The sequence below is a fragment of the Fusarium vanettenii genome, assembly GCF_000151355.1.
Source record: "Fusarium vanettenii 77-13-4 chromosome 2 genomic scaffold NECHAsca_18_chr2_1_0, whole genome shotgun sequence".
NCBI lineage: Eukaryota > Fungi > Ascomycota > Sordariomycetes > Hypocreales > Nectriaceae > Fusarium > Fusarium vanettenii.
The window spans coordinates 3,553,595-3,576,319 of record NW_003315867.1 but is presented as its reverse complement, the minus strand read 5'-3'; the positions used below and the strand labels follow the sequence as shown (position 1 = coordinate 3,576,319).

At 53.2% G+C, this 22,725-nt stretch overlaps 9 protein-coding genes across 9 annotated transcripts; 5 read left to right on the top strand and 4 right to left on the bottom strand.

Annotated features, from left to right (window-relative positions):
• Positions 1 to 426: 426 nt before the first annotated feature.
• Positions 427 to 5,045, bottom strand: NECHADRAFT_76880 (uncharacterized protein; the record flags this gene model as incomplete). The annotated part of the gene is made up of 4 exons (XM_003046193.1): positions 427 to 1,342; positions 1,392 to 2,521; positions 2,567 to 4,755; positions 4,922 to 5,045. The coding sequence occupies 4 exons, from the start codon at positions 5,043 to 5,045 to the stop codon at positions 427 to 429; spliced, it is 4,359 nt and encodes a 1,452-aa protein (XP_003046239.1).
• A 618-nt stretch (positions 5,046 to 5,663) lies between these two features.
• NECHADRAFT_33112 (uncharacterized protein) lies at positions 5,664 to 6,851 on the bottom strand (the record flags this gene model as incomplete). The annotated part of the gene is made up of 1 exon (XM_003046192.1): positions 5,664 to 6,851. One exon carries the CDS (start codon positions 6,849 to 6,851, stop codon positions 5,664 to 5,666), a length of 1,188 nt encoding a protein of 395 aa, XP_003046238.1.
• An 841-nt stretch (positions 6,852 to 7,692) lies between these two features.
• Positions 7,693 to 9,554, top strand: NECHADRAFT_58609 (uncharacterized protein). Its single transcript, XM_003046775.1, has 4 exons — positions 7,693 to 7,814; positions 7,912 to 8,303; positions 8,353 to 8,990; positions 9,040 to 9,554. The coding sequence occupies exons 1-4, from the start codon at positions 7,785 to 7,787 to the stop codon at positions 9,465 to 9,467; spliced, it is 1,488 nt and encodes a 495-aa protein (XP_003046821.1). The 5' UTR covers positions 7,693 to 7,784; the 3' UTR covers positions 9,468 to 9,554.
• Positions 9,555 to 11,697: 2,143 nt separating this feature from the next.
• On the top strand, positions 11,698 to 13,377 carry NECHADRAFT_58604 (uncharacterized protein). The gene is made up of 2 exons (XM_003046774.1): positions 11,698 to 12,361; positions 12,414 to 13,377. Exons 1-2 carry the CDS (start codon positions 11,776 to 11,778, stop codon positions 13,103 to 13,105), a joined length of 1,278 nt encoding a protein of 425 aa, XP_003046820.1. The 5' UTR covers positions 11,698 to 11,775; the 3' UTR covers positions 13,106 to 13,377.
• Positions 13,378 to 14,064: 687 nt separating this feature from the next.
• On the top strand, positions 14,065 to 15,072 carry NECHADRAFT_76876 (uncharacterized protein; the record flags this gene model as incomplete). The annotated part of the gene is made up of 1 exon (XM_003046773.1): positions 14,065 to 15,072. One exon carries the CDS (start codon positions 14,065 to 14,067, stop codon positions 15,070 to 15,072), a length of 1,008 nt encoding a protein of 335 aa, XP_003046819.1.
• Positions 15,073 to 15,244: 172 nt separating this feature from the next.
• On the bottom strand, positions 15,245 to 17,981 carry NECHADRAFT_76875 (uncharacterized protein; the record flags this gene model as incomplete). The annotated part of the gene is made up of 4 exons (XM_003046191.1): positions 15,245 to 16,479; positions 16,531 to 17,711; positions 17,765 to 17,840; positions 17,924 to 17,981. The coding sequence occupies 4 exons, from the start codon at positions 17,979 to 17,981 to the stop codon at positions 15,245 to 15,247; spliced, it is 2,550 nt and encodes an 849-aa protein (XP_003046237.1).
• An 801-nt stretch (positions 17,982 to 18,782) lies between these two features.
• On the top strand, positions 18,783 to 19,452 carry NECHADRAFT_76874 (uncharacterized protein; the record flags this gene model as incomplete). Its single annotated transcript, XM_003046772.1, has 2 exons — positions 18,783 to 18,997; positions 19,056 to 19,452. 2 exons carry the CDS (start codon positions 18,783 to 18,785, stop codon positions 19,450 to 19,452), a joined length of 612 nt encoding a protein of 203 aa, XP_003046818.1.
• A 100-nt stretch (positions 19,453 to 19,552) lies between these two features.
• NECHADRAFT_99404 (uncharacterized protein) lies at positions 19,553 to 20,283 on the bottom strand. Its single transcript, XM_003046190.1, has 2 exons — positions 19,820 to 20,283; positions 19,553 to 19,772 (listed from the first exon to the last, which is right to left on the bottom strand). Exons 1-2 carry the CDS (start codon positions 20,213 to 20,215, stop codon positions 19,584 to 19,586), a joined length of 585 nt encoding a protein of 194 aa, XP_003046236.1. The 5' UTR covers positions 20,216 to 20,283; the 3' UTR covers positions 19,553 to 19,583.
• A 353-nt stretch (positions 20,284 to 20,636) lies between these two features.
• Positions 20,637 to 22,404, top strand: NECHADRAFT_66841 (uncharacterized protein). The gene is made up of 3 exons (XM_003046771.1): positions 20,637 to 20,977; positions 21,049 to 22,036; positions 22,086 to 22,404. The coding sequence occupies exons 1-3, from the start codon at positions 20,675 to 20,677 to the stop codon at positions 22,253 to 22,255; spliced, it is 1,461 nt and encodes a 486-aa protein (XP_003046817.1). The 5' UTR covers positions 20,637 to 20,674; the 3' UTR covers positions 22,256 to 22,404.
• The last annotated feature ends 321 nt before the right edge of the window (positions 22,405 to 22,725 follow it).

The window sequence follows — 22,725 nt, the reverse complement described above, 5'->3', positions numbered from 1 at the left end:
CGACGCGACGCGTCTTAAAGTGCAGGAAGGCGCCAGGGTCTCCTCCCCGCGAACGCGTCCGATTTTAATTGAGAGCTATTCTTAGCGTGTCATTGTCACCAACAATTCGACTATGACGTCGCTACCATCTTGAGGACTCATTTTGAGTACTCATCTAGACTCCCACTCAAAGGAACAAGATGCCTCGTCAAAACGCTGATAGTTCATGGCAAATAGATATATCGAGATATACTAAAAAGGTCAACCTCCAGGCGCCACGCAATACACGTCTTCCTATATACCACGAACCATCACGCCTCATGCACTTCCCACGGCTGGTCAAGCATGCTGACTGGTAGTATAGCAATTACTAGTACAGATTCATCCCATCATATCCTCCATCATCCCTTCTCGATACCCGAAGACTTGACTCCTATATCAGTAGCTTCATCGGAAAGCAGCCTTGACATCGGCACGGGGCCACTCGAAAAGGACGTCGCCACCATACACATTGGTCGTCACATCGCCAATTCGCCTCTCCACGTTTTCATAGAACCCTTCACACTCTGATAGCACCTTGGCCACCAAGCCTCGGCTCAGAGCCGGATCGTCTGCGTCGCCAAAGTGTTTCTCTACACGCTTACGCAGCGCTTCGATGCCTTTGCGCACCTCCTTGGAGTCGTAGTTGCCAAGCACCTTGTTGAACACCGTCTTGCTGTTGGATGGCTGCGCCGCGATTGTTGCTGCCGACTTTCCTGATTGGAGCTGCGACTCCATGTTTTCGAGGTGCTCCAGAACCTTGCCCAGTGGTCGTCGCATCACCGCGTTTAGATAGAGGTTCATGTGCTCGTCGTACGTTGCGTTCGCCTGGTCCTTCCACTCCTCAAGCACATCCAATCCCCGAGTGTCCGTCTCTTCTGTGAAATGGTTCATGTTCTCAATCAGGAGGATGTGGAAGTTGAGAGCCTCCTTGTCCTCGGGATCTGCAGAGCCGCTCGTCACACTAACTCCTGGGTTCTCTCGGGCAATGACCATGAGCGAGTCAAACATTGTCTTGAGCAGTCGGTCATACTCGCGGTCAATCGTGCTTCGAGATGCAAGGTTAGCATCCACCCCGGCAAGCATGTTCTCGACGGCAGCTGAGAAAGCAGGGAAGACGCGGATGAATGAGATGACGCCCTTTCGCTTGCTGATCTTGACCTTGGTCTCCTCGATAGCTCGAATCTGCTCATCGACAAATTTCTTAAACCGCACTTCCAGATGCCCGTGGAGCTTCTGCAGCAGAGTGTTAAGGTACTCTTGGTTAGACTGGCTAATCTCGGCCATCTTCTTCTCTAGAGTGGCCAGGACTCCAATTCCTTGTCTGGTAATCGTTAGCATATCGGCAAGAAGAATGAACACATCCAACTTACAGAGGATCCTGTCCAACCACCCATTCCATGAGCCGAAGCAGCTCTGACTCAAGGAATGCAAACACAACTTCCATTGAGCGCAAGATGCGCTTGGCCAACTCTCGGTCTGGCTCCATGAGACGAGGCCGTCTCAGATCGCCACCTCGTCGGTCTCGAGGTGCCCTAGTCGCAACAGAGTCTGGGAAGTCGATCTGTTCGAGGGTTGTGGCGTGGAAGAAGTCGATGATAAAGTTCTGCTCCATCTGCATAAGAGGAAGCAGGTCATCGAGAACGCCCGCAAAAACTTCGTATGGCAGGTCCCTGCCCTCGGCACCCGCTCTCTTCTCTGCCTTTTGCTTGCTGCCTCCATCCTCTCGCTGTGATCGAAGGGCACGAGCGAGTGTTTGACTACGCTTCACTGTCAACTTTCTGGCAGTGGTAGCCACACCTCCTTCCTGATGCTTCTCGACGGGAGTCGTGAAGAGCAATTCGGCCTCATCGCCAGTCAACTTCCTGGCATTCTTACGCCACACCGCAACCACAGCCTGGAACTCGACCCGATACACAGGCTGACTCTTATCCTGGTAAATTTGGATGAGACGATTCCATTGTTCCGTATCCATATCGCGGGCGTATAACATCAGAGGGCTGAACTTCCACAAGACGTCTCGACCAAGGTCATGGTGTGTAGAATCGACCTTGCGAGACAAGGCCCCTTCCATGGCAAGCTTGGTTTCTGTAAAGGCCTCGTCAAACTGTCGGGACATGAAGTCGACGAATCTGCGCATAAACGATGCACTCTCCTGGTCGTAGATCTGCTTCTTCTCTTGGACGATGCGCATTTGCTTGAAGTCGGGGTTGAGGCCGTGGGCTTGGTCGGATTCTCCCGTCACATCCACCTTGTCACCACCGCTGCGAGTGGGATCGATCTTGATCATAGCCTTGTAAAGGACGACCAGGGACTTTTCAACGTCTTCCAAGCCACGCAGATTGTCCAAAGGTGCCATTCGGAGTACTTCAAGTTCGTTCGATGTGATGGCGCATGTCTCCAGCAGAGACTCGAGCTCCTTCTTGAGTAGCTTTTGGTTGGCTGTTTGCACTTGAAGACCCTGGCCCTGGGCCTCAATGTATGCGATATCCTCCGACAGGGTCTACTGCTTGTTAGAACTGCCATACGAGTTTAGTTAACAACTTACCGAAAGTTCAACGGAATAGAGTGTGAGCAAGTTGTCCAGCTCCTCACACTCTGCCATGGCAACATCAAGTCCCAACTTAATCGCATCGACGCGCTCATCTTCCTCACGGAAACGAGCAAGCCAACCTCCAGCCTGCGCCTTGTTGAGTTCTCGCTCGAGATCAGCCTTCATCTCTTCGACGTTGCGTGTTCGCATCTGGTCTCCAGGAATCCATCCGAAGTAATCGAGCCACTGGGAAAATTCTTCACTCCTCTCATCCAAGATTGATGGGTTGACACCCAGTGTTTGGAGATACTTCACGTCATTGCCTGCGGCAATAGACCGGCGAGGCTCCTTCTTCTCAGGTTCCTTTGACTTCTTGGCTTCTTGGGGAGGTCCATGTGAACTCGATGGCCGGCTGCTAGGAAGACTGATTTTAACTTCAGGAACCAGAGAGCTACGATCGGCAGACTTGGGGCGCTCTGTAGACTTGGGCTTTTCAAGCACCTTGGGTTCTTCTGCAGGTTTCGCCTGCTCATGGGGTTGCTCGGGGGTCGTTTCCCTAGAAGGCGGGCGAGGCGGCGCAGGAACAACGCCTGTGATACCGTCGGGTCCTTCGTCACCCTTGGTTTGAGCCTGACGTAGACGCTCTCCCGCACCACCAGGTCTAGGCTTAAAGGCGGTTGCCGCAGATGCAGTAGCGGCAGCCTTCCATAGCGCACCGGCGATCTCATTTCTTGACTTCTTCACCCTGATCATAGGACCCAGACCAGGTCTCGACTCGTCCGAGTCACCTGCTGATGGGCTAGGTTCTTTACGAGGTGGCGAGATAGGAAGATCATCTGGAGCCGAGACGGGAGGTTCAGGGGGGGAATTGGGGGCTGTTTGAAAGACTGGCGCCGGCGAAGGGGCGGCACTCACTGCCGAGTTCGAAGAACCTGGTCTAAGAGCTGGGGGTACTGGTGGTGCTGATATCTGTTCGTGCCTTGGCAATTCCGCCATCCGTCCTGCGGACGTTGGAACCTCTCGATCCTGAAGACTTCCAGTGAGGGAGCTATTCGCTGACTTCATACTCGAAGTATCCTTTCTTGGCATAGTCCGTTCGCTGCTACGTGGTGGAGGTGCCATTGGCTCCTTTTTCCCAGGGCTGATCAAAGGCGGAGGTACCAGGTCTCGGTCAAGGGGTCGAGTGGGATCCATAGGGGGTCTTCTTCTTTCCGGAGGCGGCCTATCAAGTTGGAGAGGTGAGGGAACGGGTTGATGGGGTTGCATAGCTGGCTGAGATTTTGGCGAAGGTGAGGATTGAGAGGTTGGTGGTTGCGGAGGTGTAAGAGTTGTCGGCGTTCGTGCATCCGGAGGTTCCCCAAACCTCCCATAAGCCCCCGGCCCTGTCATACCATTGCGGGAGCGTGGTGGTAAGCTAGAAGCATCATCGCTTCTGGCAGCTAAAGAATTGGCAACCGAGTCCTGACTCTTGTTTCCATGAGCCATCCATCGGGGAGGCGGTGGGCCTCCCCTCGAAGCGCTCGAATCAAAACTTCCAACAGGCGAGTTGGTGATGTTTGGTGGACGAACTGGCGGCGTTCTGAAACGCGGGATCTCTTGGGCGGCTGCGGCTGGATGTCCCGGAAGTTGCACAGGATGAGCAGGTCGCTGAGCTGGTGAACTGTTTATGGGTTGGCTCGGCAGTTGTTCAGGCTGTGATGGCGGCTGCGATGGCTGTTGTGGCAGAGGAGTTCTTGAGGGGCCAGGTGGTCGTCTCGTAGCTCCCATTACTTGCTCATACTCTCTCTGCTCGAACCCGAAAAGCTCTGGAGTTCTACCGCCGGTGTATTTTCCGTAGATCTTGATGAGACTGGCAATAAAGAACTTCTTTTCCTTATCTGTCTGGGCCTGCCAGAAGTAAGGCTTGCCGAGAGTGACCTGGAACCCAGTGTCGCCGGCCCAGTCGCGATGGTTAGCGTTAGCTTCGGGCCCGGTGTAGGACTCGATGCGTGTCAAGTCGTCGAGATTCCAGGTCTTGCCGACTGAAAAAGAACCGTTGGCATTCTCTTTGGACTTGTGCATGCGGACTCGGCCGGACTTGCGAACGGCTACGATAATGATTCGAGGCTTCTGGACATCAGGTGTCCGGGCCTGGGGTGGAGGAGGGGTCGTTGGGTAGGATGAGTATTCGGTGATTCGAATGTGGGTGATATACGTCTCATGAACTAGCGAAGCTCGTCAGTCCAATGATACACCCGCCATCATGTGTTTTCTTGATCTCTGTCTCCTGGCGACAACCCCACGGCCAAAAGTTGATGGACTCGCGGACCTGACGCGGAGATTATGCAGTCGAGAGCTAGGCTTGGCGAGGACAACAACCACAAGACTTACGGGAGCCGTCCACATCCTTCTTGCTGAAGCAACTTTCTATGATGCGGCGCTTCTCATCCTCAAAGCGCTCTGCCCTACTAGCAGCCGCAGCCGCGCCGGGGCCGCCCCCATTTGCGCGGTCCATGAGCAAACGGCGAGGAACGGGATCACGCAGGGGCGACGAATGGTGAGCGCGGAAGCATGTTCGGTCGGGCAGGGGAGGAAACGAGCGGTTCCCGCGACAAGAAGCGGGCTATTCGAACAGGTGAGCGCGCAAAGCGACGGCGCAGTTGTCGACGTGATGAGGTGACGCTTCTCGGCGCTCGGTGACGTGGATTCGTTTCGAGGACAACTTGGTCGTCGAGGCGAGGTCAACGTAGGTAGGTAATGTGGCTGGAGGTTCCCTATTTCGATGTGGAGGTTTCGGGTGGGCACCTGCCTTGGCCTGGGCGCTGGGCACTGGAGCTTTGGGCTGTACCTGCCTTTGTTGCTCCACTGCAGCTCCGGATCTTGGAAGGCTGCTGTGGCTGTCGGCCTATGGCAAGCCACAGAATGGGGTCAGGCTCCGCTAACACGTGTGTCTTATTAGTTCGGTATGTTTGTCTCCCATCTTTGATTGTGCTGCGTGATTCTTTGAACCTGCAGTTATCCGACAGGAACCTATTATTGGGATTTATGTCTTATGCAGATGAAATTGTCGAGTTTCTTTCAATGTCCAAAGTTTGCAACCCTGTGGAGAGCTCTGATTCAGCTTGGCGGTTGTTTACAACACATCAAGACGCCTCCCTACAATGTCCTTGACCATATCAAGATCTAAAGCCTCCACGCTCCTCCCTTTGAATCCCGCCGTCGACTCTGCCATGCACAGTGCATTGTAGATGGCTTCCTCTGTGGCGTCTGCTGCAGCCTCAAAAACCCCGTTGATCGAGTCGTCATCAAGCATTTCTATAGCACTGGGTCTAGGTCGGTACGGGTCCTTGACGAGTGATGTTCCGGGTGCCATGGACACCTCCTGGAATGGTATCTTGGATGCGGTTGAAAATGCCAGGAATATATCGCCCGATGTGTTGTTGCCATAGCCACCCACCTTAGCGAGGCCGACAGTGGCCCGTTTGGCCACACGCTGGAGCTGGATGGGAAGCAGAGGGACATCCGTCGCGATGACGACGATGATACTGCCGTCTTTTCTAGCCTCCTTTACCGTGATATTCTCGAGTGACACCGCGCCAGATGCCTTTTTTGACTTGATGATTCGACCGATTGGAACTCCTCCAATGTGCAGATTCTCCTGCGAGCCATAGTTGGCCTGGACAAGCACGCCTACAGTATATGCCTTGGGATCCCCGACTGCATCAAATCCCTGCACGATTCGACTGCTTGACCCTGTGCCGCCCTTGAACCGGTGACAGATCATCCCGGTGCCACCGCCTGTGTTACCCTCTGGAACACGTTCTGAGCTCGCATTCAGAATCCCAGTCACAATGTGCTCAGGTGTCACTGCGAAACGGCTCTGGTCGCTCAGAAAGCCATCAAACGTCTCTGCGACGACTGGAAATATGAAAAGGCCCATCTCGCCTTCGTCATTGGTGTGGTAACGAAATGCATATTCCAGAATGCCGCGGTGGCCATCGCCGATGGCGGACGTGGTGGTGAGGACGATGGGTGACGTGAGTAACCCTGTTTCCTCGATCCAGTGAGAACCTGTCAGTTCACCACAGCCGTTGAACCTGAATATTCCAGCATGTGACGAGTACTTGGACCAGTCGGGACGAGGAAGGATAGTCGTGACACCCGTGTTGACGTCGGCGTCGGGTCTGATGGACTGAGTATGAACGAGCACACCGGGGACGTCAGTGATGGAGTTGAGTTCGCCCGTTGGCCACTTGCCCAGTTGAAGTTGAGGCAATATATCACGAAGACGAGCTCTGCCAGATGATGTTGAAGTTGACATTGCGGTTTGCGCTGCTGATATAGTGGAGGTGGGGTTTCTGTTTGTAGTGTTTGAGGACTGTTAAGCCCTCACTTTGACTTCCATGATGATTTGTATCTGCTGATATCAGGTGATGAGCCTGGATTATGTCGCTGAGTCAGGCATGCAATTGCGAGATGTTCGTATTGGTTGCAAGTTGTCGGTTTGTCTAACAACCTTGTCTATCATCGCTTGAAGCGAGTTCAGAAGTGAATCGAATCACACAAGACGAGAATAGGTGAATCATCCGGCTCGTACTGAACTAAAATTAGCCTCGGGTCTAACAAATGATGATACAAACTGTCAAAATGAAAGTCAATCACTTTGACAAGCACCAAACATTGTCTCGGCCGAGAAGCCTTCGGCAAAGCTTCCATTTCGGCTTTGTTGACTTGAGTTGCCAGATTAGGAAATTATCTCCCCAGACTTCCCCTCAACTCCTCTCCTCGATCAACAACGTCATTTAAGAGAAAAGACATTAGGTCTGCGATACTCTACTCGGATACAAGGAACCAATCAGGATGAAAATGCCGTCACCAAAACAGCCCCCAGGTTCACCATAGCCGGGGCGAACGCCCTCGTGATACAGCACACACGATCCAGAGTAGATCCGCTATCCGTTCACGCCGTTCTACCCGCTTTCCCCTCACAACTTTACCAACATCGGGCCCCAGATCGGCGCAGCTCTCACCCCGCAATCGCGGTCTTGGTCGTCCGCCATCCGAGGTTCTGCTTACACAATGTGTCGTGCATGTTAGCCGCCGCCTCAACTTCAATTGGCACATCTTGAAGCCTTCTTTCAACCTCTCTCAACTCTGGGGCATCCTGCTGTTGCTGTTGCTCACTGACTCTTCATCCTTCTACTCGTCTTGTCGTACTGCTTCTGTGACATCGCTTGGTGACATCATATTCACCATGGTGCCCGCCGTGAGAGCTATTCCCAACGTACGTAACAACCCCGCAAAGGTTTGAGGCATTGAATATCGCCTCTCACTCGCCTTGAGCCAATTCGTTCAAGCAGCGCTCACAGCAGTCAATCTAGGCCGCCAAGCGAGCTACGAACCTGCTCCGCACCGTTCAGTTCACTCACCCGCCCTCATGTCCCTGCCACTCCAACCCCGGCTATCACCAGTCGCCGCCGGTTCTCACCCCCTCCAGACATGCTCATCAGCGCAAGTATGCCACGCCGACCACGCACCCGGGCCAGAAGGAGTACGCCTTTGAGATGGCTGCCTCGTCAATTCGCTTCGGTCCCGGCGTGACACAGGAAGTTGGCATGGACTTGAAGAACCTGGGCGCTAAGCGAGTTTGTGTCGTGACGGATGAGAACGTCGACAAGCTAGATGCTATGCGACAGGTTCGTGAGGCTCTCACTCGAGAGGGTGTACCCTTTGAGGTTTACTCCAAAGTCCGAATTGAGCCAAAGGATAGCTCGTAGGTTTCTCAAAGACCCCGGTGTCGGTTTTTTCTGACAATGTTATAGTATCAAGGATGCCATCGCTTGGGCTCGTCCTTATGAGCCTGATGCCTTCCTGGCTGTCGGAGGCGGCTCGGTCATTGACACAGCCAAGCTCATGAACCTGTATACAGCGTATCCTGACGCTGACTTCCTCGACTTTGTCAACGCGCCACTCGGCAAGGGCCGTCCCGTCGACAAGCCCCTAAAGCCACTCATCGCCGTTCCAACCACAGCTGGCACAGGTAGTGAGACCACTGGAACAGCCATCTTCGACCTCGTCTCCAAGCGGGCAAAGACAGGTGTCGCTCACCGGAACCTCAAGCCCACGCTCGGAATCTGCGATCCCCTCAACACGAGGACTATGCCTGCAGCAGTCAAGGCCGCCTCTGGTCTCGACGTGCTCTGCCACTCCCTCGAGTCTTGGACAGCCATCCCTTATAATGAGCGAACACCAAGGCCTACTAACCCAATCCTCCGCCCAGCATATCAGGGAGCCAACCCCATCTCTGATGTGTTTTCGTTCCACGCTCTCCGCGCTACTGTCAAGTACCTTCCACGATCTGTAAGGGATCCTGATGATCTCGAGGCTCAGAGTGAGATGCTTCTGGCCTCCACTCTGGCTGGTGTTGGTTTTGGAAACGCTGGTGTTCATCTCTGCCATGGTAAGTCTGCGTGTGAATCGAGTCAACTGGCATGACTAATAAGTTTCAGGCATGTCGTACCCGATCTCGGGTCAGAACCCAGGCTACAAGCACGCTGGATACCAAATAGATTCGCCAATCATCCCTCACGGTGTGTCGGTCGCCGTTTCAGCTCCTGCCGTCTTCCGCTTCACAGCCGCCTCCAACCCAGACCGACATCTTGCCGCAGCGGAAGCATTCGGAGTCGACATCACCAACGTTAAGCGCGAGAGTGCAGGTGAGGTTCTCGCCGAGGCCATCACCAAGTTCCTGGCGGAGCTGGGAGACCAGCCCAAGGGCCTCAAGGAGCTCGGGTTCGGCACGGAGCACATCGAGGCTCTTGTAGAGGGAACGATCCCTCAGGCACGTGTGCTGAGCTTGGCCCCTGGTTTGTCCAGCCAACTCGAGGCTGAGAAGGATCAGCTCCGGAGATTATTTGAGAATGCCATGACGCATTAGGAATTAAGGGTAGAGAAGATGTCGTGATGTGGGTGTATATGCAAATAATAAGACATGGGTGCAAATTCAGAATCTACTCCCACTCCCACCCCTTGCCGGATCTCAAGCTGCAGTGTTACCGTTTATAGTAGCAGTAGCATCCGATCGAAGAAAGCTAAAGTCTGGCGACAATGCGGCTCTGGATTGACGCATACCCAATGGGATACCAGGGAGTAGAGTTGTGCCACCAGATCCAACACATGTTCCCTTTACTTTGTGCAACCTTGTGCCCGCACTATGCCATTCTGTGCAACCCTCGCGTTTTCACAGCATGCACCTCGCCGTAAAGTCCCAAACCGTTTACCCATTTCGTGAACCGTCGCACGGAATTTGCTCCGTTCCCCGCAAAGAGGATTGGATGACAGCTTAAGAACCAGACGCCATTGGACGGAAACCATGAGTCCCTGCAGGTACGCGGTGTCACTGGCTATTACCCCAATAGGAAATCCAACTACAAATCGTGCATGGCTACTGAGACACCTTTCCGACCTCGGCAAGCCCCTACAATTTCTTGGGTCTTTACCAGGACGAACGAAGAGAGACGTCAAGGAATTCGTCAGCCTTGAAGTTCTAGAGTGAACCAGTGTTTGCCTCCTTTTTTTTTCTTGATCAGCCAAGTATCAAAATAGAATGTTCCAAGAGTCATGAGCTCAGCAAGTTTTATTCTTTTTTTCCACGAGTGGGACGATAGCGGGGATCGCCTCTCGGAAGACGTCCCGATGGCCGCAACGTCAGTCATGATCCTGACCTTTACCTAACGAAATTTCCAAGCGGAGGTTTCGCAAGAAGCTTCCAAGACCCAAGACCTCGTCTGAATTTCTCCCTGTGCCACTTCACCAAGCGGGAGTAATATCCACATTGACGTCACTCCACCTGTTGGCATTGTACGAGACCCCAAGTGCACGAGTCGATCGCTGCCCTTGCCGGATATGTACGGAGTCCGTTAGAGCATTGCACCACGATGGATCCTTTCTTGCCTTATAATTAACAAGGCCGGTCCCTTTCATGGGATCCGGAGCTTCCCCACGACTGAGCTTCTGTATGTTGTGGGCATCCTTGCTCAAGTTGCATCCCAGTTCCATCTTTTTTCTCTTTACACGTTCGTTACTTGTTGCTACCAGATCCGATGGAGGGTTCTTCCAAAGACTACAGAGATGAACCGGACCTTGAACTCGGTCCTGATTCATCCAAGCCTGCCAGCGGCAGCGAGACTCCCCCAAGCCCCAAGACAGCTGCTGCCATCAGGAAAGAAAAGGGCCGAGTAAGATTCAACAGCAATGCCGCGGTTACCAGTCCTCCGGTGATTCCGTCCAGCCCACCACCCGAAACCCGAACAACTCCCATTGCAAAGCCGAGGCCTTCACTGCTACGAGGCAACTCTTCAAACTCTGTGACTGGTGGCACCAAGGACATTGACGATGGATTGGATCCCGAGTCGAAGGAGGCAATGGTTGCCGCCCAGGAACGTGCCAGGTTAATCGCGGCGAACCTTAGTCGGGACTCTTCCGCCATTTCCAGAGACTCGCTCGAATCCAGTGTGGGCACCGCTTACGACGACCGCGAGTCTACTGCAGGCTCTAACATTCCCCTTCAAGACCTAAGCCACTCGGCACACAACCGAGACGGCTTCCAGAAGATCCCATCTGGGGAGCACGAGCACCCGACACTCAAAGAAGAAGCATTCAAGCTCGTCCGATCCCACACTAACCGCTTCGAAAACAACACTGCCCAGAACTCACCAACTGCCAAGGAAGCTCCTCGCCAGCGCCGAGAGACTCTAACAGAACTAAACGACGGCAATTATGATGGAGTGGTATACGATCTGCCCGAGCCCGAGCAGTACCGCGGCAGCGTCCTGTCTCAGCTGTTGAAGCTCTACAAGCCCCCCGAACCGCCGTTCAAAAGAGAACACAACCGAAACGCCTCCATAGCTTCATCGATCGGTGGAACGAGCAGCCCTACAGTCCAGGGCACACCCTCCGGGGCCTCAACGCCAACCCGCAAGAAGTGGTATAACCAGAACCGCTCGCAAGACACACTTGCCAACCTCATCGAGGCATCCGCACGGCTTGCCAATCCCAACGAAGGAGAGCAGGCCAGTGACAGTAAGAATGGCGGGAAGAAGCATGGACGACCTCCAATGCACAAGCGAGCTCACAGCGCCAACCGGCTCAGTGGTTTCTGGCAACAACAGGAAGCTCGGATTACGGTTCATATTGCAGAGACACTGTCGCGACAGGATTACATCATCAAGCTCTGCCGTGCCTTGATGTTGTACGGAGCTCCAACTCATCGGTTAGAAGAGTATCTGAGCATGACTGCCAGAGTCCTCGAGATCGATGGACAGTTCCTCTACCTGCCGGGATGCATGATCATCTCGTTTGACGACAGGTCGACGCACACGACAGAAGTCAGAATTGTCCGTTCAGCTCAAGGCATTGACCTGGGAAAGCTCAAGGACGTTCATCTCATTTACAAGGAGGTTATGCATGACTGTATCGGCGTCGAGGAGGCTACCGACAAGCTGGATGTCTTGATGAAGCGCAAGGACAAGTTCCACGCTTGGCTGCGAGTCATCATTTTTGGACTCACCAGCGTCACGGCCGCACCCTTCTCTTTCGGAGCTCGTCTGATTGATCTCCCGCTCATCTTTGCTTTCGGCTGTCTTGTTGGAGTACTGCAGCTCATTGTGGCTCCCAACTCTGCCCTGTACAGCAACGTCTTTGAGGTTACCGCAACAGTCGTCGTCAGCTTCTTGGCCAGATTATTCGGCAGCATCAACAACTCGAACCTGTTTTGCTTTGGTGCTCTCGCTCAAGGCGGTATCGTCATGCTTCTTCCCGGTTACATGGTTTGTAAGTTGAACCTCTATCCAATGAGGAGCCAATGCTAATACCAATGATATAGTGTGCTCTTCTCTTGAACTTCAGTCCAGGGCCATCGTCCCGGGCTCAATTCGTATTGTTTACGCCATTATTTATTGTCTTCTACTTGGATTCGGCATCACGGTTGGTTCAGCACTATATGGACTCTTTGACGATACGCCGTCCAACCAAGCGACTTGCGAAAATCCCATGGACCCCTACTACGGCTTCATCTTCGTGCCTCCCTTTGTTGTCTGCATCAGCATGATCTACCAGGCCAAGTGGCGCCAGGTTCCCATCATGGTCATCATCGCCTTTGCCGGATACATGGTCAACTACTGGAGTGGACAACGATTCAAGTCCAGCCCGCAGATCTCTAGCACACTCGGCGCCCTGGCCGTCGGCGTGCTTGCGAACCTGTACTCCCGACTAAGACACGGCGTTGCGGCAGCCATTCTCATCCCCGCCGTCTTCTGTCAGGTGCCAGGAGGTCTGGCGTCGACTGGAGGTTTGCTGAGCGGCCTCAGTGTGGCCAATGAGCTCACCAACAACAACGGGACAATCAACGGAACGGCTTCTGTCCAGGTTGAGTCGGGAGGGAAGCTCGACAACCTGGTGTTCAATGTGGCGGCTTCAATGATTCAGATTGCCATTGGAATTGCTGCTGGCCTATTTATGAGTGCTCTAATCATCTACCCTCTTGGCAAGCGACGAAGCGGTTTGTTCAGTTTCTGATTCTCGTTTTCACGGCGTTACCAGCATTGCGAGGTTTTTTGCATTGCATACAATGGATGTATTTTAAAAGTGGCATTTATCACATAACGAAAATAGCGGTTACATGGGGGCGGGGGACAAAAATTAGTTGCGTCACAGACGCTTTGCATTTGGTGTTTATGAAATTGGATAGGTCCGGGTATTGAGATTGTTTTCGTGTTTTCATCCACATCATGAATGAACGACAAGGTTTTAGAGGAGCAAGCATATAGACAGCAAGTTTATGTGTCAACAATGGCCTCATGAATTTACAATTTGAAGCTGTCCTTTGTATTAACCTTCAACTTGGCAGTGACATTCAAGACGTCATGCAGCAATGAGGCAAGCCCTACATACAATGATGTATCCATCGGCTCACCGGGGACATGATGATGTCCGTCGGGACTGCCGGGACGGCACCGGCCTCGATGAATCGGTTGATGGATCAATTTTCCCTTCCTTCATTCCGGGTAGCCCCAGCTTTTGCAAACGTGGACCCCTGCCACGGTGTCAATCACCAACGGGTTGGCTTGGCTTGGCTTTTTACTAGGATGATCCGATTACGCGTATCTCCCACATGCCGATCCACGTTTTTGACGGTGTTGTTACCGTTTATTGTGCATGGACGTGTGCGTATGCATAAGCATATATGGGGGATAGGTTGGATTTGTGCAGCTACAGGGTAAATGAAGGCATCTTCAACTCGGGCTCTTACAGATGGAAGGAACTACACTGGGATATAGTTAATTCATAACCAAGTTAAATAGAGAAGGATCAATCGTCTATTACCGTTGAGCTCGATATCTTCCTCCCCAGCCGTGATCTTACTCTTCCATCTCCATCCCTTCCACTCATCCCTCTATCCGTCCACTTACACCCTCCCTACGCCCAACCTACTGCTGCTATCTCTCACCTCCCCCTTCTTAACAAGTTCCGTGACCATGAGTACTTCAGCAGATACATCTCATCCACATACCCCTCTACCGACGCCAGAGTCAGTGATAAAACCCGAAACTCAAGATGAGCGAATCACTCTACCAGCAAACGAGCCTCTAGCGCCACCTGTACAGCTTCCCCTTCCCGACAGGGATGAATCTCCATCGCCATTAACACATCCTCTCCTACCGCAGGTAGAGTCCTTGACAACGCAGCCACCAATACCAGAGGCAGATACTCTGGCATCACTGGCGCAACCTCCTCCACTTCCTCCTCGCATGACTCCCACCTCAGAGCCAGAGCCTGTTCCTCGCAAACTCCCACACACATTAAATCTCTACCGGTACAAGGGCAGCGACATGCCAGTAGGAACCTACACTTTAGGTGAACGGGAAAGTCAACCACTATACCTCTGCAAGGCGGACAGACGCTTTCTCGGACTACTCTCGTCACCCATGGTCATATACTCGGGGCCTACCGACGATGACCCCCCGCTGGCATACATTAAGATATCAGGATGGAGTTGTACTGTCTCGGTCGGGTTGGCAGCTTGGTCGGGCGCCCTGAATCTATACCCGGATCAGGAGGTGAAGGAGAAATTCATTCGAGGTGGACAACATTTCACCATTGAATCTGGCACCAGTGGGAATGAAGTGAAAGAAGAGTTCGAGTGGCGGCCTTCAAAGTGCGACGCGGTAGCAGGCCTAGGAGGTCAACGACGTGGTTGGAAGCTTGTAAGACTTGCCCGAGGACCTCCTGGCGGCGCAGACATGGACTTTTTACCTGGGAATATCAGGGACAGTTATGGGAAGGAGATCGTTGCGGTCTGGACTGAGGCCAAGCGGAATTCGACAGAGATTGGGCATTTCCGGTTTCTGGGCACAGGAGTGACGGGGGCTCTCGGGGACAAATGGGCCATCATGGCTATTATCACGGCGCTGGCTCTGCTGGAGCAAGATCGGGCCATCGCCCAAAGAGCCATCACGTCTATATTCCAGAGAAAGAGTAGATAGGCAACGGTAGGCTGGAAACCTACATAGTCACGGGAGAGGAGGGACGGCCAAGTACATCAGTTTGGATGGGCTTCTTTTTCTTGATGATACCCTAAAGATAGATACTATTTTTCATCGACCTATGAAAATGAAACAAGGAGATACATTAATCCCGACCCCTTTCCAACATTAGCTAGCTTTTGCGCTCGGGAAAGTATGTCAATTCATGAACTTCGTCAGGGGTAGCAGGGCTCCCTCTCCATTGCGGCGGAGGCGGCTGTTGAGGAGGATATGGTTGTGGTGAGTAGGGCTGTACCGGTTGATACTGCTGAGGCGCGCTGAACTGAGGAGGCACGTTGAATTGAGCAGGCACAGGATTGATAACTGTAGGAGGAGGGCCCCCTGGAGCTGCAGGTGCTGGACGTCCACCAGTCATGTCGATCTGCTTCTCGCCGTTGGCCCTACTCCAGTCGCCGGGAGACATGATGAAGCTGCTGGAGTCGGGGTGGAAGATTGTAGTCAAGACGCGGCCTACGGCAACCTGCTTGAGTCTGTGCCTCACGAGGCCGAAGCTGGACTTGCCCGTCACGGCGCTGCCTGCTACGGCTAGGAAGATGAGGCCCATGAAGACGATGACGACGAAAGCCGGGATGCCAAACATCCATCTGTACTTGACCCTGTGGACTGTTGGAATGACTCGTAGCCTGGCAGCTTGGTCGGGCTCCTCGTTGAGAGCGCCCAGGGTGCCTTTGGTACCCACGAGGGCCGAAGCAGCGAGATCGTTCCAGAGGAGCTTGTAGATCTTGGGAGCCGTCTCAGCAGAGGCTGACAGCTCTTTCCACTTGAGCCAGAGACTCATGCTCTGCCGAGCGGTAAAGTCAATGATGGGATCTGTATCGCTACCGCTCTTGAAGATGGTGTGTAGAGCTGAGATGGGCACGATGGAACCGGGGAGATTCATAGTGGAAGAAGACGGGCTAAGCGCCGCAGGACCAAAGATCTCGTCCATAGCGGAACCGAGGAGATACAACTCTGGTGCCTGGGTGGTGCTGACGTTTTGAAAGCCCTTGAAAGCTGGGTCGACGATACCCCAGATGGGCTCAAACTGAGCGAGGGTGAGGGACCAGTCTTCAACGCCCCAGAGTGGCATATCGTCCTTGCTCTTATACTCTTTCTCCTTGACCTCCTTGACGACTAGGTTGTCGATGCTGTCGCTGGTGCCATTGTGGAAGAAGGTGACCCTCTTAACGGTGGCTTTAACGGCTGAGGCGCAGGTGTATAAGGGTGAACTCCATTCGCTGCCGTCTTCGAATAGGTTTGGTGAGCCACCGCCTACTCGCTTGGGAACCCCGCGGAGTAAGTTGCAGGCGACGTAGGTGTTGTTTAACAAGGCTGGGGCATTCAACGAAGTTCCTTGGCAAATAAATTCTAAGGGAAAAGGTCAGTGGTGAGCCAAGGGGCTAGCAGAGCATAACTTACTCGCAGCATCCCAGTAGTCAGAAGTGATATTATGCGGATTCTTGTAAATCTCCTCCCCCTTACCATCAAAGGACTTTGTCATACCAGCAAGCCTCCCAAACTCCGTCATGAACTGCAGTGACTGATACGTAGTGTGATCAACCTCGGCGATGGGCAGCTTCCACTTCTTACCGACCTTGGAGTCGATGCGGTCAAACGCCTTTGTCCCCTTGACCTTGTCAGTCGGATCCGACATGTTCATGAAGAGCATTGTGACGCCGTTGGTGTACCACGCCGCCTGATACGCCCGCGTCTTCAGGTCAGGCTTGTTCACGCCGTTGCGCTGGTCATGCTCCGGGTTGGTCGTGTTGAGGTGGACGAAGCCGCCGCGGTCCGTCATGTACAGATTTGTGACGGCGAGGCCAGAGGTTTGCTTGGAGCTGGTGCTAATTTCAAAGTCGACGGTGACGTTGAGGTTCACACACTCAATCTCTGGCTCTAGGAAGAGCAAGTCTTCAGACCAAGTTGCGCCTCGGGTATGTCCAATAGGCAGAGTATGGTTCCTCAAGCCGATACCGCCGTTTTTGTTGTCGACAATCAGACCCTCCACAGGTTTAATCTCTTCCCTGAGTGCAAACGACTCGAGAGCGCGGAAGATGCCAACAGCGATGGGTGTGCCGTTGTTGTAGATTCGGTTGTATTGCTTGGTCAACTGCCGCCACTCAATATCAAAGTAGTTAGAAATGGTTGTCCTGCGCTTCTTAGTGCCGCTCATGTAGATATCATGCAGGATACTGGGCACGGTTGTGTTGATTTCGTAAAGCGTCGTGCAGTTGAGGGACAGCCCGTCGGATGAAAAGATGGTAACATCCGAAGTGTAAGGACAAGGCGCATAGCACGTTGGAGTTAATGAACAGGTTCGTGTGAAGGAGTTGTTGCTGTCGCGTGGTGAGGTTCCCATGAGGAATGCGCTCGAGTCCTTGGCATATTGGAAAGATGCCAGAGTGGACTGGTTGTCGAGTTCATCTTGCTCGTATAACCCCAGAGGAGTGATAACACCAGCAAGAGAGACGAGCAAGGCAAGCAATGGGACAGCCAAGGTCATCATGGAGATGGTTCCGCGGACTCCATGACGCTTAGCAGAGTCTGCCTGAAGCAGGGGAGGCCATAGAGAGCTCTGAAGGAATCGACCAGCATTTGTCCTACGACGATTAGCTAAATCTTGCCAAGTGCCAAGGCTGAAGGTATAACTCACCATGTGGCTGCTGTCTCGCGATCACGTAGTTGACCAGCGAGGATAAAGGTCATGGCAGTCGGACACCATAGTTGAGCTATTGTCCAAGTTAGAATTCCCACCATGTCTTGTTGCGTGCCGCACAAGAAGCACTTTGCGAGTAGACGAAGCAAAACTCACCTATCACAATGCCAAAGGCAATGATACCAGCAACATAACCAACCGTCAACTCAGGCATCTTGTCTATTTGCCTTCCCACGGCACCTGATTTCTTCTGTTGTCTTGGGTCTGTACAGAAGAAATCTCAAGCTTCACGACGAGCAGGGAGAAAGTGGCTGCCCATATGTCTCCTAATCGGCCGCCTTTCCTCCTCGGGCTGCAAGACAACCCACCCGGGCTCAATCCAGGAACATGTGCAACACGCCTTACGGGGCAGACTTGGCTCCAGAGCTCATCTGCCGTGTCCAATTTAGTTAAACCATGACAGTCTCGCTCGGTCGTATTCCTCGGCAGAGGGTCCAATGGTCAGACCGCCGACCTTGAAGAACTTTAGCCATCTCCAATCATGGCGGATTTCCACAGCCACCAACGATGCAATTCTGCTTGCCCCTGAGAGAGAACGCCGCTAGAAGCAAGAATAGCATGGTTGAGGGTGCGAATGTATGCAGGAACCGTTGTAAGACGGGATGAAATTACACCATGCCAAGACCCAGTTTAGTCTCGGGCACCGCGGCCAACCTATCAACACCAACGAGTCGCGAATGAGCTGAAGTCGGAAAATAAAGATGGTCGTTTAGAGTCAACGCCACAAGCTTAACGCTACGACGCTGGTGGATAAATCCAGGGACAGCATCCCCGCGGAGTAATAAAGTCTCAATGTTAACCCGCGCGACGGCAGCTGATCTTGTCATAAGCACGGGTGATCTTTAGATGCTCGGTGAGGCCGCTGGATGTTCAGGTTGGGCTGCTAGTTCACATAACTGATTGAGACTGGGAGCGTTGGTGAACCTTCTCTTTCATGTCGTCGCGACTGTCCAAGATGATGCGAATGAGTGTTATCCAGAGAGTGCTCCTCGGCCTCTTTCTCGCCCCGGTATCTGTGGCATTGATTTCCCCAGAGGGTCGCGAATACTGCACAGGAGATGGCTCCATCTGCGAGGCGTTCAACAAGATCGACAGAGAGTGCAGAGACAAAACTGGTGCTGCATACACCAAGTGTACTTGCGAGACAGGATGGGTACCTTTGAAGGAAGCGTAAGTAAAGCCACTCGAATGCGTTCGATATAGCAGTTCCGCTAACTCTGAACCACAGCTGCTATGATTGCAGAAGAACGTTTGGCGAGTTCATGTTCAGTCAACTGGAAAGAGACCAATCGGTCTGCAAAGAAGAGGGTCTTGATGTTGCGCCAATCCCTTCAAGCATCATCTCCCAGCAGAAGCAGTACAACAAAACGGCCGAGGTCCCATCCATGCCAGCGTCAGACTCGGCATCAAGCACGATATCGATTGATCGAAGTTATACAACCAACAGCCACGAGGCCTATACCACCACTGTGTACGGAGTTGTTGCGTCGGCCACGCTGCCAGAGCTTTCAGCTCCAACGGGGGAGGTAGTAGAGGAGGATGAAGACAACTCGGCAGCGCGTCAAGTCGGTAGTGCCTCGGTAGTTGCTGTTTGCGCCCTTGCCTTGGCAATGATAATACCGTGAGGGCTAGATAGACGAGAGCCGACGACAGAATAGTCTAATATTTAGTTGTAACAACATATTTGCAAGTCAGGTGTAGTAAAACTGGGAGGCATTTGTGTTTCATGGTTACATGAGTCTATTGAGGGGTATCTTTATTTGAATTTGTCCGGGTCGCTGGGTATCATTTTTCGCAAAATAGCAAGTTGCTTGATCAAAGCAATCTTCTTGTGATCGGAAATATCACGCTTATCGATGCGTCTTGTGCCGTTGGAAAAGACAACTGTGTTGTCTGGCAAGATGGTCCCTGGTGCCAACTTGGACAATTGAGTGACGGTGCAGTTCTTGAACAGTCAGTTGATACTCTTGAAGCTTCGTGGGTGGCATCTACCTTGCCGATCTTGGAACCACAACCAATGTTGGCTCCAGCTTGGATCGTTGAACCTTCGCCAATCTCAGTGCCTCCAGCCTCAATAATTGAACCGGCCTCAATCGTCACATAGTCTCCTAGAGCTATACCACCGGGCTTCGCACTCTCGATATCGGCAGGGCGAGCTCCGATATGCGTCCGTTCGTGGATAAGACATCGTCGTCCGATCAGGATGGATCCTAAGTTGGATTCGAACTTCGATCGTGGATGTACTACCGTCTCTGACTGCATCGTGATCGAGTGTGTGCCTTGCAGCATCGCATTGTTGGAGATGGTGAGGGAGGACGAGAAGTTGACGGGTGGCCTAGGGCCGCTGCGGTCGATGGCAGGGAGAATCGAGTGCCTTTTACTAGACATGGCGATGGCGACTCCAATTTTCAAGGTATGGATTCACACGGCCTTGACGCCGTCATTGTTTGCCAAGATGGCATACAAAGAGGTTGACGTTTATTGGCGGTGATAGTGGGAGCTGTTGTTGCGATGTCGCAGATGAGCATCGTCAAATGAGAGAGCTCACCTGCCTGCTTACGTTACTACCGAGCAGCTCGGATCGATGACTTCAATGAGTCGGCCGAAGGCAAAAGGTACCAGGACCGCTTAACATTTCTGATGAAAAAGACTTTGCCTCCAGCCTATGATAAGTGTGGGGATAAGTAGCGGCTAACTCTTGTGGCTGAATAATCCACTGTCCGCATTGACCAATCACTGATTCCCCATTTCTGAACCGGTCACGAATCTCGCCCGGAAACTCGAAGTGCCGCATCCTGACGTCCGTCTTGTCAACCATCTCCAATCCGCCACCCGACAACGAGCACAATGCTGTCCACGAGAGCGGCGCCCAATAAGGCCGTCGGCCTCTCACGGACCGCCGTGAGAGGCCTGGCAACTGTCCAGGACGGCGCCCCGAAGCGAACGTACGGCGGTCTCCGAGACCAAGATCGCATCTTTCAGAATCTGTACGGACGATACCCCGTCGACCTCAAGAGCGCGAAGCGGATGGGCGACTGGCACAAGACCAAGGAGATCATCCTCAAGGGCCACGATTGGATCATTGGCGAGGTCAAGGCCTCTGGTCTGCGAGGACGAGGTGGTGCTGGTTTCCCCTCGGGTCTGAAATGGGTAGGTTTTGGAGAAGCGGATTCCCTCATCCGCACCAGCCGGGGAGACACCAATTGCCTAACGCTCGGTAGTCTTTCATGAACTTCAAGGACTGGGACAAGGACACCAAGCCCCGATACCTCGTCGTCAACGCTGATGAGGGTGAGCCCGGAACTTGCAAGGACCGCGAGATCATGCGAAAGGACCCACACAAGCTCGTCGAGGGATGCCTCATCGCCGGCCGAGCCATGAACGCGACCGCCGCCTATATCTACATCCGAGGTGAATTCGTCGAGGAGGCCGCCGTCCTCCAGCGAGCCATCAACGAGGCCTACGCCGACGGCCTCATTGGCAAGAACGCCTGCGGATCCGGCTACGATTTCGATGTTTACGTTCACCGAGGTGCCGGAGCCTACGTCTGTGGCGAGGAGACTTCGCTCATCGAGTCCCTCGAGGGCAAGCCCGGCAAGCCCCGTCTCAAGCCCCCGTTCCCCGCCGCCGTCGGTCTTTTCGGATGCCCCTCCACCGTTACCAACGTCGAGACAGTCGCCGTCGCCCCTACCATCTGCCGCCGAGGAGGAAACTGGTTTGCCGGCTTTGGCCGTGAGCGAAACCAGGGCACCAAGCTCTTCTGTATCTCTGGCCACGTCAACAACCCTGTCACCGTCGAGGAGGAGATGTCGATTCCCCTGCGTGAGCTGATTGACAAGCACTGCGGTGGTGTTCGAGGTGGATGGGATAACCTTCTGGCCGTCATCCCTGGTGGTTCTTCCACTCCTGTCCTGCCCAAGCACGTCTGCGATGACCAGCTGATGGACTTTGACGCCCTCAAGGACAGCCAGTCTGGTCTCGGTACTGCTGCCGTTATCGTCATGGACAAGAGCACCGATATTGTCCGAGCCATCAGCCGTCTCAGCCACTTCTACCGCCACGAGAGTTGCGGCCAGTGCACACCCTGCCGAGAGGGCAGCAAGTGGACGGAGCAGATCATGAGCCGATTCGAGAAGGGTCAGGCTCGTGAGCGGGAGATTGACATGCTCCAGGAGCTCACCAAGCAGGTTGAGGGTCACACTATCTGCGGTATGTTCCCACTGACATAGTAGTTTGAATTATGCTAACATTGTCTCAGCTTTGGGAGAGGCTTTCGCCTGGCCCATCCAGGGTCTTATCCGTCACTTCCGACCCGAGTTGGAGGCCCGGATGCAGAAGTTTGCGCAGGAGTCTGGTGGTGCTCCTCTGGCTGGTGGATGGAGCCACGACTCAAGGGCTCAGGGAAAGCTGGTGTCTCCTGGTCAATAATTGGAGTCTCGACTAGTTAGAAAAGGACAGTCGGGAGAAGAGGATGCTAGAGGGGCATACGTGTGTGTACCTGTGCATAGCTACAAGATTTACGTAGACGCCCTGTGTTATATTTACTTGTGTTAAATGGAGTAACGAATGTTGGTTACAGTTATTGTTGGGGCACCACATGTTGTGATTGTTGATATTAAAGGTGTAAACGCCTGCTTGTATTCAGGCCTTGTATTATTCGTCAATACCAAGAGGACAAACGCCCAATGATGCCATTTCCAAAACGTCCACGTCAAGCCAAACAGACGTGGCCGTGGGGATCCCCCGCGGCAAAATTCATGCATCAACCAGCTGACTCGCTCCCTATCTTTATGGAGCTAAATAAAATGGTCTGGGGGTCCAAGCCCAACACCGCCTATTCAAACCGCTTAACTGTGTCTAGTCAATATTCTGCATTTTTCTCTGTTTGCATTTTCTCG

What these genes read in the sequence shown, in the direction of transcription:
- NECHADRAFT_66841 (XM_003046771.1), top strand. Translation starts at nt 20,675, where the DNA reads ATGCTGTCCACGAGAGCGGCGCCCAATAAGGCCGTCGGCCTCTCACGG. An exon ending in TCCCCTCGGGTCTGAAATGG is followed by an intron (nt 20,978 to 21,048) that starts GTAGGTTTTGGA and finishes AACGCTCGGTAG; the next exon opens with TCTTTCATGAACTTCAAGGA. An exon ending in TGAGGGTCACACTATCTGCG is followed by an intron (nt 22,037 to 22,085) that starts GTATGTTCCCAC and finishes ACATTGTCTCAG; the next exon opens with CTTTGGGAGAGGCTTTCGCC.
- NECHADRAFT_58604 (XM_003046774.1), top strand. Translation starts at nt 11,776, where the DNA reads ATGTTGTACGGAGCTCCAACTCATCGGTTAGAAGAGTATCTGAGCATG. An exon ending in TCTTCCCGGTTACATGGTTT is followed by an intron (nt 12,362 to 12,413) that starts GTAAGTTGAACC and finishes CCAATGATATAG; the next exon opens with TGTGCTCTTCTCTTGAACTT.
- NECHADRAFT_58609 (XM_003046775.1), top strand. Translation starts at nt 7,785, where the DNA reads ATGGTGCCCGCCGTGAGAGCTATTCCCAAC. An exon ending in CCGTGAGAGCTATTCCCAAC is followed by an intron (nt 7,815 to 7,911) that starts GTACGTAACAAC and finishes CAGTCAATCTAG; the next exon opens with GCCGCCAAGCGAGCTACGAA. An exon ending in TGGTGTTCATCTCTGCCATG is followed by an intron (nt 8,991 to 9,039) that starts GTAAGTCTGCGT and finishes AATAAGTTTCAG; the next exon opens with GCATGTCGTACCCGATCTCG.
- NECHADRAFT_99404 (XM_003046190.1), bottom strand. Translation starts at nt 20,215, where the DNA reads ATGTCTAGTAAAAGGCACTCGATTCTCCCTGCCATCGACCGCAGCGGC. An exon ending in GTGGTTCCAAGATCGGCAAG is followed by an intron (nt 19,773 to 19,819) that starts GTAGATGCCACC and finishes TGACTGTTCAAG; the next exon opens with AACTGCACCGTCACTCAATT.